The 15,619-nt window shown below is 36.6% G+C and overlaps 1 protein-coding gene across 1 annotated transcript in view; it reads left to right on the forward strand.

Annotated features, from left to right (window-relative positions):
• Window positions 1–15,619, forward strand: part of LY75 (lymphocyte antigen 75) — a 3,856,564-nt gene that overhangs the window by 168,673 nt on the left and 3,672,272 nt on the right. Inside the window, exon 2 of the mRNA XM_044074746.1 lies at window positions 4,638–5,009. Coding sequence (XP_043930681.1) covers window positions 4,638–5,009 — 372 coding nt within the window. The remainder of the gene's footprint in view (window positions 1–4,637; window positions 5,010–15,619) is intronic.

Here is a 15,619-nt window from a genome sequence, read left to right on the forward strand (position 1 = left end):
AAGTTGTTGTCTTCCTCCTAAGCCTTTACCTTTAGATAAGGACAGTTGTGCCATGGACAGGTATGGGAAAAAGTGTACACGTCTGCTACTTTCTGAGTCATTAACTACCAAACTACATGATTTTAAAGATCCAAAATGATTCTTGAAAGATTGTTTTGGTAACTCCCTTTTGACCCAGTCAGCATTGATTCTCTTTTCTCATGAAAATGGCCAAGGCTAATTAGCATTACCTTCCCCACATAATGTGTCTACTCATACAGGACAAGAGATCACTGATCCACCTGCAGACTCTTCATTTGTCTGCTTGGATGATGGAAATTTGATCCCTCTGAGGTACCTTTTTTCCTGAGGATGTGCACCAGGCATTTGGCGCCACAAAAACGAACCAAGACTATTGTTCTCCACCGTCTGTAGTGACTTGCTCAAATTAGGCCTGTCACATTCATCTATTTAAAATTCAGCTTTTGGCCATTTCTGCATTTCTGCTTTTAGATCCCCTTCTTCTTTTTTTCTGTATTCCAAATAAAACAACTATTGAAAAAGGTTTTTTATCTGTCCACCTTGGAAATAGGTGGTTCCATCTTGGGATTTCATCTGTGTCTTAGAAAAACACACTTTAGCACCCATTGAACCAAGTCATCAAGCTGATTTGAAATTTATGACATGGAAAACTGTTTTACTTACTGGTCTGACTTTGGTTATGTGAGTATCTGAGTTGTAAGCTGAATAACCTTAAGATTCAATCTTTTTATGCGTAAAGTAGTGTCAGAAATTACTTTGCACCAATGCATTCATCTCCGTGTGATATTTCTTAAACCTAAAAACGGGCGAGTGAGAGAATTATTCATACTTTGGATGCCCATGGACAACTTGGAATCTAGATTAAAGCTTTGGCTCAGCTATACATCTCATTTGGTGACAAGGCAAAAAGGACAATAGACAATTTCCAAATTTCTAAATGGTTATCTAATTTTTTTTTTATTTTTGTTACTCTGTCTATAGTAAGTCTCTCCCTGTACTAGAACTGTGGTTGTTTCTAAGTCTTTTTTATAAATGTTTGGACTCTGTAACTGTACCAGAGGCAGCTACTTGATCTTTTTTATTCACATATTCACCAAACATTGCAAAACTGGCTCACTTTCCAATACCATAACAGAATTTACTAGATTAATTTTCCAAGGGTTTCCTGATTCTGACCTCCATCTTCCTCCCTGGCTGTCTAGGCTTTGACAGTCATCCCATGTAGCTATATTTGACTGCATGAATAAACTATCCTATCAGGCTATACCGATACAGTAAGTACATAACTTTCATTTCTATCCAATACACTAGTAATCTAGTGATGGACATAGTACACTTGTCTAAGTAAATAAACCATAGTAGTAGATGTTCGAGAACATCACTGTTGTAGTACTGCACCGCCCCCCCCCCCATACCGCAAATCATTTTTTTTTTTTATTCTTCCCTTCTGGACATAATATTTTGGCCAAGGTGGGGTTTACTTCACCTCGCTTCCCTATTAGGGAATCCTAGCAAATAAATATTCATCTGTCTGCTACCTGGCCAGGTAGCTTACACTTAGACTCCCTTGTAGAAAGAAGCAAGAAAGCTCTGAAATTTGATGCCTTACGTCTGCTTTTATACCACTACACTCTCAAGCTTCCTCTGATGTAGAGTGAGTGCGGAGGGCAGCCATAAGCTTTAATATGCTGGTCAGATGTCTGATCCTTGGCAAGATTCTTCCAATATAGCTATAATGCATCAGGGATCTATCTGAACATCTGGTATGGTAAGTGTACCTACACAGCTATGGTTTAAGGTACATTCATCTTTACAGGAGACTTCCCAGTACTGCTGAAATGTGTGTACTTGTCACTGTTTTCAAAGTCTAATTTCTAAAATTCTGTTACAGATGCATACCTTTTGCTGAGACAGCAGTGAGGCATTTAGAAGCTGGCATGATTTGCTAGGCACGCATACATGAAATGACTAGCGTAGGATATGCAGAGCTGGAGTTATTAAGAAGTGTTTGCAAAAAAGTTATGAAAATGTAAGATGTGTTCCATGTTTGCATTTGTAATGCAATAATGGAGTTTGACAATGTCATGTTTGAGATGGTGCATGCAAGCAGTGGGTGTTAATAAAAAGTGTCATTAAAACATGGTGGGTTATGTGAAGATATTCTTGAGATATAAATTTTTTTTGTTAAAGCAGTTCTGACTGTAAGCCACATTTTCATAACTCTGCTAATTTCATAAAGCCGTGTAACCTACAGTTGATCAGATGGTGTCCTCTTTAACAAAGCAATTAGGCATACAATGTTGCCAATGATACTTGCCATCTAAAATACATTGTTTTGTAGAGTGATATTGTTTTGAAATGTTGTATGCATGATTTGCATAGATTCTGCAATATCACACAACAGTATTATGATACACCCTCTTGTCATGCCTCGTTTGAAAGCTCTCGAAAAAGGTGAACAAATATCCCACTAATATCTTGGATCCATCCTGGATACTTACAGAGATATAACAATTTGTTTGACCGTAACACTTTTATAATCTTGACAAATTGTATTCCACTAGCCATTACTTCAGTCATTATGATTTCCAAGTTGCAGGCCCTTTCAGCTGTCTCCATTTATCTGTTTCTTCAGGATAGGGTTTCCTCTTAAGCAAATCCTTCCTTTATGGTTAAAGTTACTACAGAATCCAACATTAACCTGTGCATACACTTTGCACTAGTCATTGCTCATTATTGTAACCTTGAAGAACACCAGGTTCCTTGAGGAAAAGTGCACCATTGGTTGAGGGCTTTATATTCACGACCATATGTCTGTAAACAAGGATTCTCAGCTCTGTTTTTTTTTTAACTACTGCATACAATAAAGGGATGTGGCTGTCAAGGTCTTTAAGGTCACCCCAACAATATAGCTTGCAGATTGCATTCAGCTTTATTATAAGAAGTATTCTAAACCTTTTCATTCTGTTTTTAAGGCTCATTCAAGAAAGCAGTTACTGCTTAAGTTTTTTTTAATTAATAAGAGCAGATGCTGCTTAACTGTTTTTTCTTGAAACTGCATCTCTGGTTGATATTTTATGGAGCAGACAGCTGGTCTTCTGTCAAGCCTATGCAAGGCACTGTAAGTAGGAAATGATATCCATGTCCTCTTTTGGTGTCTTCTCTTAACTGAGACCACCTAGTAGGAGAATTAGTTTGGGACTTTGCCCTGCAGTTACTAAGGCTGGACCTCCTCATAGCAGATATGAAAATGTATGTACTTACCATAGCAATAGATCTGGATGAACAAATCCATCCTCTGTAACATATCACCCTAATTTCCCCATCTGTCATGCAATTAATCAAGTGTCATAATGCTAGTTTTGTCCACTTTGTGTGACCCACAGCAGATCTAGAGAGGAATGACTGTAAGATGCCATCTAGGATGGGAGGGATTAAAGTAGTCTGGCATTAAGTCTTGCTGTTGCTGAGGATGAACTTTCTTACCAAGCTGTACTGATACAGTTAGCACATAACTTTCATTTCTGCCCCGTACTGGTGGTGGTGCTGCAGTAGCTTTGTCACCTCACAGTAAGATGTTGTTCTGTTCGATTCTCAGCTACAGCGTCTTCTGTGTGGAGACATGCATGAATGGGTGTACCTTCATTGAAGGTTGTGCATCAGGGCCAGCAACTCGGCACGAAAAATCTACTGCCAATCATTAGCAGACCGGAAGTCCGCTGTGGTGACCCCTAACCGGGAAAACCAAAAGACACAACAACAACACTAGCAAGCCTGCAGCCACAGGGGATTTCTTTATGCCTCTTCAGAAACATGTCTTTACTTCTTTGGAATGATCTGTGAGCTGAAGTAAGCACTTAAGTTATTGCTAAGCTTCTCTGAGAACTTCATGAAATAAAATATACAGAAATGCAGAATAATGCAAACAATCTAGTGTAAAACAAAGGCAAACCCTTCAGGATTGCATACATCTAGACCATTTTGGCCATTAGGTGTCTTCTGTTGTTAAGATGCTTTGGAGCAGAACCAGATTTGTAGTTTGCTGAACTTTGGAGTGTTCTGATATTGCAGTGTTAATGTTTTTAAGCAATGTGTTGGATGGTTTGAAGGGAATGCAAACTGTGAAACCCCATTAAGTAGGTTATTCAGTTTTATTTAGTGACTATAACTTGGTCATTTATGTACATTTTCTGTCAAGATTTTCATCAAGCAGTCTACTGGAGCTCATCTTGTGAAATATATTTATTTCTGTGCACAGTTTTGTACTTGAAGTTGATTTTATGTAGAGTATAAAATCACTTTTTTGGAAAGAATTTCACATTGACAAAAAGCACTTACAAAACAAATTAGAAAGAGTGGATATAAGAGGTCACTGCAAAAGAAAGTTGAAAAATTGAAAAAACCAAAAACCAAAAAAAACCCACCTCTAAGGAGAAGTAAGTATGGACAGGCATGAGAAACTTTGTATGTCTTGTAGAAGTTCGGAAGTAAAATATTGAAGGCACTGTTGTTGAACACCAGCTCTGTGGTTTTGTTTTCTTAGTATATATGTTAAAATGTTAGATATATGCTGTTATTTTGATTGGTAATTCATCTTTTATATTTTTTTTATGTAGATTCAGTTTTTCCTATCCACCATGAAAAATCTGATAAATGCCTTAGTGTTATGGATGCACAGATTACACTTTCAGACTGCAACCAGGAAAACCCAATTTTTCTATGGAAATGGGTGTCTCAGCATCGTCTTTTTAACATGGGAAGTAAAACCTGCCTTGGAATTGATTTAAGCAGAAAACAAGATCAACTAAAAATGTTTGAATGTGATTCAACTATCATGTTGTGGTGGCGATGCAATGGTACAATTCTGTATGGTGCAGCTCAGAACAAACTGGCACTAAAGAATGAATCTGTGGTAACAGATGGCGACATGTTTGATGCCTGGAAACAGTATGGGTCCAATGACAGTATCTGTAAGCAACCTTACCATGGTGGGTGCTATTGAATGTTTGAGTAACTCATTGTAATAACAATAATAGTTGTGTATTCATTATGTATGTTTCTCTATTATTGTTTATTCCATATTCTACAGTATCTATGCATGTATGTATATGCACTGTGAGATATATATATATATATATATATATGTGTGTGTGTGTGTGTGTGCGTGCGTGTGTTTTATATATATATATATATATATATATATATATATATATATATATATATATATATATAGATCTAGGACGTTTGCTCGACTGAGCAAACGTCCGATTCCATAAAACCCGAACACACTTTAACGAAAACGCTTTTATCAAAAAAGTGCTTTTGTTAAAGTGTGTGACAAAAAAAAACCCACTACATTTACATTTTAGCAGGGGGGCTTTGCCCCGCTGCACCCCCCATGTAGGGGGGTGTCCCTCCGAGACCGCACTAAATTTCCCTTACCTGTACCGTAGTACAGCCTCGGCAACAGTCATACTTAACGCGAAAGTGCTTCTTCGGTGAAAAGCACTTTCACGTAAAGTATGCCTGGCTGTTTCGATTTCAGTCGTTTGCTCAGTCGAGCAAACGTCTTAGATCCATATATATATATATATATATATATATATATATATATATATATATGTGTGTGTGTGTGTGTGTGTGTGTATACACACGGGTCTATTTCAAAGGATCGAAATTTTACAACATCGAACTTCTAATCATAGATGACCAGATGATCGATGGTGTGAAATATCAAACATTAAAAAAAAGAGAGAAAACCTAATAGGTAAAACGTCTTCTTTCATGTTTTTGAGGGGGAAAGCTCCCCTGAACCCCCACATCCCCTACTATTTAAATATACCAACTCCTAGATCATACTACAGTGAAGAGAACAGTAAATTTCCCGCTCTGCACTGTATGGTGATCTCCATTCACAAAGTTCGATATTTCACAACTTTGATCATCTGGTCTTTACAGATCAGAGGTTCGATGTTGTGAAATTTCGATTCTTTGAAGTAGACCCATATACACATATGGGTCCACTGAAATATGTTAAATATATCCTTTGTTAACATCTGTTTGTTTAGCCAGCAAAATAAAGTTGTCTACACAGATGGGTGACAGGTGTGTGAGATTGAACATTTCTTGGGGTAGGGAAATATGCCCTTTCCCCAAAATTGTGCAATCCCTTAGCAAATATAGTTAGCAAGGGGTGTGAGGATGCAGGGGGGCTTGCCTCCCTGCAAAAAATGTTTTACTGTATATTTTTTTAATTTTGCATGCACAAAGATTGTTGCTTGTTGTATACACAGTAGCATATTGACATTTGCAAAGTCATCTTTTTATGGTCGACTGTGTAAATGATGATATTTGAGCATTTTGTTTAATTTGAGTACGTGTGTGTGTGTGTGTGTGTGTGTGTGTGTGTGTGTGTGTGTGTGTGTGTGTAATTTAATAATTATTAGCCAACAAATCAGGATATTCATGCAACACTCACTGCTCAGACCCTGCAGGTCACCCCTACTTGTCTACTATCTCAGCAGGCACTACCCAATGCACAGCTGAGACTCCCTCATCACTACCAGGATAACATTACAGTTAGGGTAGTATACAGCAGATGTAGAATAAAGTCTTCACTGCTAAAGGACAGTACTTCCTTATCTTATTAGTGCAGAGTTTGAGTCAGCTTTTATTTTTCATCTTGAAAAACATTTTACCTTTATTGCAAAGTACTTTGAATGAAGTAAAAAACGCTTAAACACCAAAAACACAAACTCTGAATGTACACTACAGTAACATTCTAAACTGTGGCACTTAAGTATCCAAACCCTAGTAACTATGAAGCAATCATCTTAAGCCAGCCAGCATTGGGGGGGGGACAAAAAGCCAAGGTGGAGATATAAAGAAAAGGTACCCACTAAAGGAAGGAAACTTTAGAGACCACTATGAAAAACTTCAAACACCCAGTAATGAACCACAATCCAAAAGACCACACTCGGACAATAAGTTTAGCGCTTTCATCCACTTTTAATACTGTGAACTTCAAATGCACTTGACCTTACCCCTTCCTTTTATATTACACTAATATAGTTAGTGAAATGTGGCATGTTAAACATGTAATAGAGAATAATTGGAGAATAATTCTTGGAAATAAGGAGTTAGTGGCAACATTGGGATTGGTACCCAGATTTACTTATAAAAAAGTAACTAACATCAAGTTCATGTTAGACTCTGGAAAGGATAAGACTATTGGTAATACTCGTACATATACCAACGAAAAGGGTACTTACAGTTGCAGAAATTGCAAACAATGTAGGTTCATCAGTAATTCTTCTTTTGTCACTATAAGTCATTCAAAGGAAACATTCTGGGAAAAAAATTATTACAATTGTGACCGTGATTATGTTGTTTACATAGCTACCTGTGTGTCATGTGAAAGTTATTATATTGGGAAAACACAATAAAGATGTCATCAATAAAATGTAAATAGCATGTGATATGCTGCATGCAGTCTGTGTTGTTTAACACAAAGTCCTCCTCCCATTTGCCCAGGGCTATGTTAGCTTTGCTGGGAGCCATGGCAGCCCCCATTGCTATACCAGTTTTTTGTTTGTAGTGTTTGCCATTGAAAGTAAAGAAACTGAAGTTCAGTACAAGATTAATGAGCTTACTTAACTTTTGCCATTGCGCCTGTGTACCCTGATTATGTTTCTTAAAAGACTCCATAGCTGCTGTTATACAGTAATTGTGAGGGAGCACTGTGTACAAGGATTCCACATCAGTAGTTAATAAAGTACTGTCAGCTTCCACTGTAATGTTTTTTATTTTCCTCAAAAAATCCATTGAATCTCTTATGTATGACTTATTCTTTTCTGCTAGAGGTTTCAGCAAGTAATCAAGGTAAATGGCTGTGGCTTCAGTAAGGGAACCTCCACTTGCTACCACCGGTCTATAAAGTGGGTCTTCTCTGTTCTTATGTAGTTTTGGTATTCCAAAAAAGTAAAGTAAACGTGGGCATGGGCTCCATAAATAATTATAAAGATTTTCAGTGATAAGTTTTTCTTCCCATAATGTGGTGAGATTAGTGTTCCATAAATCATATGCTCTTTTTATGTCATCCATGGTAAATAACTTATAAAATCTGTTATCCACCAGCATGTTCTCGATCATTTGGTTGTAGCTAGTTGTATCAGTCACAAGTATACCTCCTCCCTTGTCTGCTTTCATTACATGCCTGGATTTATCATTGCCTAGCTCAAGCAATGCTTTTCTTTCTTCCTGTGTTAAGTTATAAAGTTTTTTTGTAGGAGGTTTTTTAATCAGTTTCCTGATATCCATCTCACATTTCACTTTGAAAGCAGCTAGTGTTTGATGTAGTGGTGGACAATAGCTGCTAGGCCTTTTTATAGTTTCATCAACAGGCTTATTTTCAAAGTCATTACTTTTGCCATGAAACTGTACCCTTACGTTGAGCTTCCTCACAAACATTTTAAGGTCTATCAGTACCTGAGCAACCTCACTCCTGCAGCTTGGTACAAAAGTAAGTCCTTTGGACAACACACTTTTTTCCTCTTCAGTCAGTGCTTTAACAGAGTGGTTCCAGATAAGTGGAGCCCCTGTTATTGTGGCACCTGTTATTGTTGTTATTATACCTGTTATTGGGCTGGTTCCTCCGTCTGAGCCTGGGACCTGGGTTGTAGCAAAAGTTAAGCAAGCTCATAAATCTTGTACTGGACTTCAGTTTCTTTACTTTCAATGGCAAACACTACAAACAAAAAGCTGGTGTAGCAATGGGGGCTGCCATGGCTCCCAGCATAGCTAACATAGCCCTGGGCAAATGGGAGGAGGACTTTGTGTTAAACAACACAGACTACATGCAGCATATCACATGCTATTTGCGTTTTATTGATGACATCTTTATTGTGTGGGAAGGTGACACCTTGCAGCTTGGAGATTTTATCACTTACCTCAATCAAACAACCCCCTTCCTGAAGTTTACCTCTTCCCATAGCTGTACTTCAACCACGTTCTTAGATATGCAGATTTCCAAGGACACCAGCAATAACAGAATCACCACTGATCCATTCAGAAAACCAATGAGGGTTAACTTATTACTCCACAGTAAAAGTCTACATCCTACAAAAACCAAGTATAATGTAGTGAAGTCCCAAGGCTATAGATTAACTAGAATTACCACAGAGATGGAACCATTTTTGAGAAACCTGAACAACTTAGAGAATGATTTTCTAGTGAGTGGCTATGAAAGTCAGATGCTAAAAAAACATCCTGGAACCCATTATACAACTGAAAAGGACTGAAGCACCTTCACTCAACCTCCCCAGTAGAAAAATGTTAAGTAATTCCACAGAGAATAACAAATGCAAAATAGCTGCATCCTGACATACACTTTGGATTATCACAGTATCAAAAATATTATTGAAGAAAACTGGGACATTGTCACAGGAAACCCTTTTCTGATTAACATCTTAGGTGAAGCCCCATTATTTGTTTATAGGAAGGCCAGGAACATTAGAAGTTTTGTTGAATTTAAACCTAGACCATATGAGAAAAGCACTAAAAGATGTGAAACTAATTGTACATTTTGTATATTTATACAGCAAGGTGATAGTTTTTATTGCCCTTATTTAAAGAAAATCATTAAAACCAGTGCAGGGGGTGACTGTAACACTACAAAAGTAATTTACAGGGCACAGTGCAATGAGTGTGATGCATTCTATGTGGGCAAAACTGTAAATAAACTCAAGCGTAGGATTTCATGTCATCTGTCAGAAATCCGCTCTGGATGTAAAAAATAATGTACTAGCCAAACACCTTTCTCTTCATAAAAGACACACAGGTTTTAAGTTCCAGATCCTGGATCACATAGACATGGGTGATCTTGAAGGAGACATCCCCAATATTCTGGAGAAACATGAACTCGTGGCAATTAAAGCTGATCTCTTTTAGGAAGCCTGGACTAAACTACTACTGTTCAATTAAAAGTGCACTGGAACTTAGAAAATTGCCACATTGTTTACATGACTAATTTATTTTATTTTATTTTATTCTACCAGTTGGTTTTAAATACCATTTTAAATCAGTTGTAATTTGTGTATATTTTGTTTCCATTATCATACATACATTTTTTCTTATTTTTATTTTTATCCACTTTATTCAAAATGATGTGTATTAACAATACTAACTAATTATACAATTATATATATATTTTTATAGATTGTTTTTAGGGTTCTTGTACACAGACCTGAAGAAGTCTAGAAGGACGAAAGCGATATTTGTTAACAATAGGTTATAAAAATAGAAATTGATTTTTACATACAAAATGTATATGTATATATTTATATATATTTTTGATTGCCAAATGAACTAAGGTTGATAAATTTCCAGCCATGTAGTATATTGTCTTGGATAAAATCACAGACTTAATAATCTGCTTAATAATCTGGTTAAATAAGAGGTACCACATCATTATAAATTTTATTTAAAGTACATAAGGTTTAAATATTATTATGACAGCTACTAAGTAGGGCGGGACCAGCTCGAATGTCACACTGATGTGGGAAGGGATGTCAATTTAACATGTGTACCAAAAACACCTTGTTTTAAAGCACAGTAAACTACTCCCATGCCTGATAAAAAGTATATATATATTTAGAAAGCTTGTGAGGAAATTATTACTCTATTTTTGCTTTACTTGGATTGCTTGTCTGTGTACTTAATAAAGGATTTTCGACTGGAAACAGACTGCCTGCCTTGCTTGGATTACTTTTGAATACTTAGCAATGTTGTACAATTATATATTTTCTATTAGTATTTTTTGTTTTGGTTTTGTTTTGACTTAAGACGAGTTTAAGTTCGCCACTTCTACTACTGTTGTCTGATCTGATTAATATAAAGTGATTAACTAGAAATATATGGATTTGAAAGTCTTCCACACAAAGAAGTTTCTTACACTGTTTTGTTTTTGGACCCACTACACTTTAGTGGGTTATTTTGAGACTTCGGGGTACCACGGAGATTGCTTGTTTTCTTCCCAATCTTTTCTAGCCTCCACTGATTCCCATAGATATCATGCAATGTTGTAGGAGTTTAGTCAGAAAGTTGTGCCCATCCCTGGAGAAGCTGCTGCTGTTGCCATTAATAAACCTATTTGTCCCAAATTTTCTGTCAAAAAGAAAGAGAAAACTAAAACATTTGTCTGCTCTTGCTCAGATTCCCCCAGACAAGAGTAGTTTATTAGATCTGGCTCAGGGTCTTGTTGAGGCTATTGATCCTTCATAGAAGGTGATTTCTGGTAAAAGAAAAAGTGATTCCTCTTTTCCTGAAGAGATTAAAAATTCTGAATTTGGACAGAAAGGTGAAGGACCAGATGGAGGATCTTCTCTTCAGCTTATTCAGACCCAGAGGAGAGTTTGGTATCTGAATCTTATTATGAGGTATTCTCTTTCTCAGACTTTTTCCCAGTATGTGCCAGTGATTTTAGTGGGTGAACACTGACAGGTGTTTTGCAGTCTGTCAGAAAAAAAATTGAGCTGTTACAAATACAGATTTCAGAACCTTCACTCATCTCCCCAGAACTGTCAGCATTGGAGGATGTGTTTGTCACAGACTGTAACTCCCCTGATAGTCAACCTGCTGCTCATAAGAAAGCAGATAACTTACATAATGTGCCTCAGTCTTTCAAGTTTTTATACACTCATCCCAGACTTGACCCAGCAGCTATCGCTTTAGTTAGTCCAGCTGCTACTAAACATTTAGTTAATTCCAATCCTTTCCTTTCAGACAAGCATTGTATAATGCTTGATAAGTATGGGCAAAGGTATATGTTTCTGCAACTTTCATTTTTAAGAAATTTTTAATTATCAAATTCACATGTTAAGTTTATTTTGACTGAAAGTGTAAGAAACCCTTCTTGGGAGGAGTAACCTGCTTTGAATGGTTTAGTTTCTTCCATTTCATGGATCACTTCTCATTGTTTATGATTATGTAGATACTTCTTCTAGGGCTGTAGACACTGGTACTGTATTCAGGAGGTTTGCCTGGCTGTATTTTCAGATCCTCCCAGAAGATGTAAACAAATGAGATTTTAAGTTCTCCTTTAGATAGAGAGTTATTGAATCCCCTGCTGCTGAGTATATTAAAAATGTGATGAGAGAGGTAAGCTGATTTAGGGAATCTCCAAGATTTTTCAGCCCTCCTTTTCCAAATTTTCCAAGGGATTCTATACCCCTCATATAGTTTTGTCAAGAAACAAAATAAACAGTCTCTGCAAAATGCTGGTAAGCAGACATTTAGAAAGCAATGGCAGGACCCCCCAGGAAAACACAAAGGATAATTACACAAGTCAGAATGACCGTTTAAGGGACCAAGATCCTCCTCCCAACATGGTCGTCCAGTATGTCATCATGTCTTCACAATGTCTGAATCTCCATTTCTGTCTTTGGCAACAGATCGTTTCAGACAAATGGTTTCTGAAGATTACCCTTCAAGGTTACAGATGGCAGTGGGAAGAAATTCTTCCCTTCAAGGGAGTTATTTATCATCCACCAGACCAAACTTCTCTACTTCTCCATGTTTATGTTGCCTCGGGGAGTAATAAAGACAGTTTCTTCTTCACAGTTTTGGAAAAGGTTTTATTCAAGGGTGTTATTGGTGCCAAAGAAAGAAAAAAAATGTCTTGAGTCCAATTCTGAATCTTTCTGTCCTAAACTAATTTGTGATAGTGCCCAATTTCAAAATGCAGTCACTTCCCAATTTGTTACTCCTTCTTCCACAGTTAAGTTGTCTAATAACACTTGATTTAAAAGATGTTTATCATCACATCCATATTCATCCAGATTTCAGGGGTTTCTTAAGGGTTTGTGTGTCTGGATCATATTATCAGCTCTCTGCCTTGCCCTTTGGACTATCCACTGCACCAAACGCATTCACAAAGTGTCTAACTCCAGTTATAGCTTATTGCAGGCAGCTACTATTGGGCATCTGGGAGGATTTTCAATATTTTCTGTATTTTCAGAATGCCAAATATAGTTGGTGTCATACGAAGCTCGACTTTTAAAAACTTATAAAGTTTTAATTCTGTGTCATTCTGATCAAACAAATCCCATAAAAATGCATCAATTTTATAGTAAACTATATTAATTTAATTATTAGACACTCTATGATATTGAGAATCATCATTAAGAATATCATGTATTTTGGATGAATAATCAGTAGCATTCATAAGGACTGTACCCTCTCCCTTCTCCAGTTTCATAATTCTTATTTCTCTATTTCTAATCAGTTTCTTGATCAAGTGTCTGTTATCACTAGATATATTGTAAAACAAATAATTCCGTCCTTCTTGGAACATTTTCCTCACATCCCGTTTACAAAATCTTTCAAACGTAAGTAAACTTAGGCATAAAAGTGGGTTAAACGTACTACTATTTACCAAATTAATTTGGTACCCTGTCCGTGTTACCAGTATCATGATACAATACCCTAAAATTGAGTTTCCTCATGTACATATTTAAATCTACTAAAACTTTAGCTATATCCATCTTACATTTAGGAATAATTGTAAAACCTCTACTAAAAATTTCAAAGTATCTGGTATCAATATCTAGGTTATATATCTAGGTTATCATAATTAAAGAAAGTAAAACCTGCTCACAATTACACTCTTCCCCAAATAAAGTGCTAACTGATGGCTTCCCTGATTAACCACCAAAAGAATGGGTGTTGAAATGTAATTTAATAATAATTAATTCATATTGTCTGGTGTAAGTGAGCTCCAAATTTCTTGATTACGTATACTGTATTCACCTGTTGCCTCTGTCAATGCCCAACACCCATCATGTTGTTCCTGTTCCAGTCTTTCCTGTAGTGGTTGGAGGAGTTGGCAGTGTTCTCCCTCCCCATGTTCTTGGTCTCATTCTCTCTGTCCCCCTGAGTAATGCTGTCTGATCTGCAAAGAGGGGAAATTTGCTCCTCACCTAGAAAATCATCACATCTATCTTCTGGGTTGGTACCACTGTTGTGAGCATTGTGAATACCCAGATTCCAGCTGGAATTTTCAGCTAGAGCCTGTAAACCCCTGCATTGTTAGGATTAATATTTTTATTTTAACCCGGATTCTGACCTAGTTAAGGGATATGCCAAACCTTTACAATATTCAATTTCATCCCTCACCAGCTTGTGACATTTCCTGGATTTACTTTTATCTAACACTTTATCAACATTTTTAAATACTCTGGGGCATTCATGAGTTTTAATATCAAACATTAAATTACCTTTAAGTGAAGCATCACGTTGATGAAGTTCATCTAATAAAATCTGAATTTGTTTTTTATTATCATGAATAATAACTTTCATAATATTATATCCACATTCATCAAAAAATATTAATTCAACCTTTATAAAGTTCAGTGTTCCTCAGAAATTCCATTGGAGAATTTCCACACCCTTACCCCTTCAGAAAACTTCTGTGTGAAAACATTCCTTTAAGTATCCATTATCAAGTTGTAACAGCTTATACTTCTTTAACTTTTTCTCAAATAAAGTTAACTGCAAGTCGAATGTGCTGCTTACAGTTGATGAGCCATCAGAAGTTTTATAATCAAAGTTCGTGATCTGAAGCCTCAAAGTAAAATCAAAGGAACTATTGCTATTGCGTTGTAGTACTCCATTCCTGTTTTGGACCTCGGTGGTACTCTCAGTTTCTGCTTCTCGTACACATATTAATGTCAGATGTCGTAGAAGGTGCCGTTACCACAGGAAATGCATTATCTTTTAAATGGCAATCAGCAGCTGCCATAAAACCTGGTGGTTTAGGATTATTGTTCATAGATGTAGCAATACCCAGGTTAAAATGTCCAACAGACGTAATGCAAACTGGTGTAAGAGACTTTAATAGCTGTAATCTGACAAGTAAGGGACTCCAAAGCAACAGCATTGTCAGGACTGACTGTTAGTGGTGCCACTGGGCTAGAATGATGCCCCTCGTCAGAAACAGTAGCCAAGAACAACTGCGAAAACATGGTGTATTGTCTGCAAGTAAAACCAAACACCAAGAAGAAGTAGAGAAAAGCCTCAATAAAAACAAGACAAAAAAAAGCACAACTCGAGGGCCCACCTAGTCTGAGGCAGAAGAAGCAGGCAGAAAAATCAGACAAAAGTTGAAATTAGTTTAATAAATAATAAAAACAAAAGGTAATCACTTTCATCCTTAATTGGACTTTGACTTCATCAGAACTTACATTAGTAACAGCAAACTGCGATTTATGTGGCCTTTCTGCAGTCATGTGTCCTAATGTTACTTGTAACATCAGACTTGCTGGTAGCTTTTAACTTTAACATAAATATTAATCTATATTTCTAAACCGTGAGGAAGAAAACATCTAAAGCTATTACAAAGTATAAAAAAACATAAAATATATATAATTAAATATATATATTACAATTCATAACTTAGCTGCATGTACCTTCATTAAACTGCTTAGAAACAGCATCATTAAGACCTGGAAGTGTGCAAGTGTTCAGTCTAATCTGCCATAAAATTTCCTTATATTCCAATCAGTGTGCCCAATAACCCCCTCTAGGATTGAAGGGGACCTGT

Source organism: Protopterus annectens, chromosome 6.part0, assembly GCF_019279795.1.
Source record: "Protopterus annectens isolate FY-2018-M chromosome 6.part0, PAN1.0, whole genome shotgun sequence".
Lineage (NCBI taxonomy): Eukaryota > Metazoa > Chordata > Ceratodontiformes > Protopteridae > Protopterus > Protopterus annectens.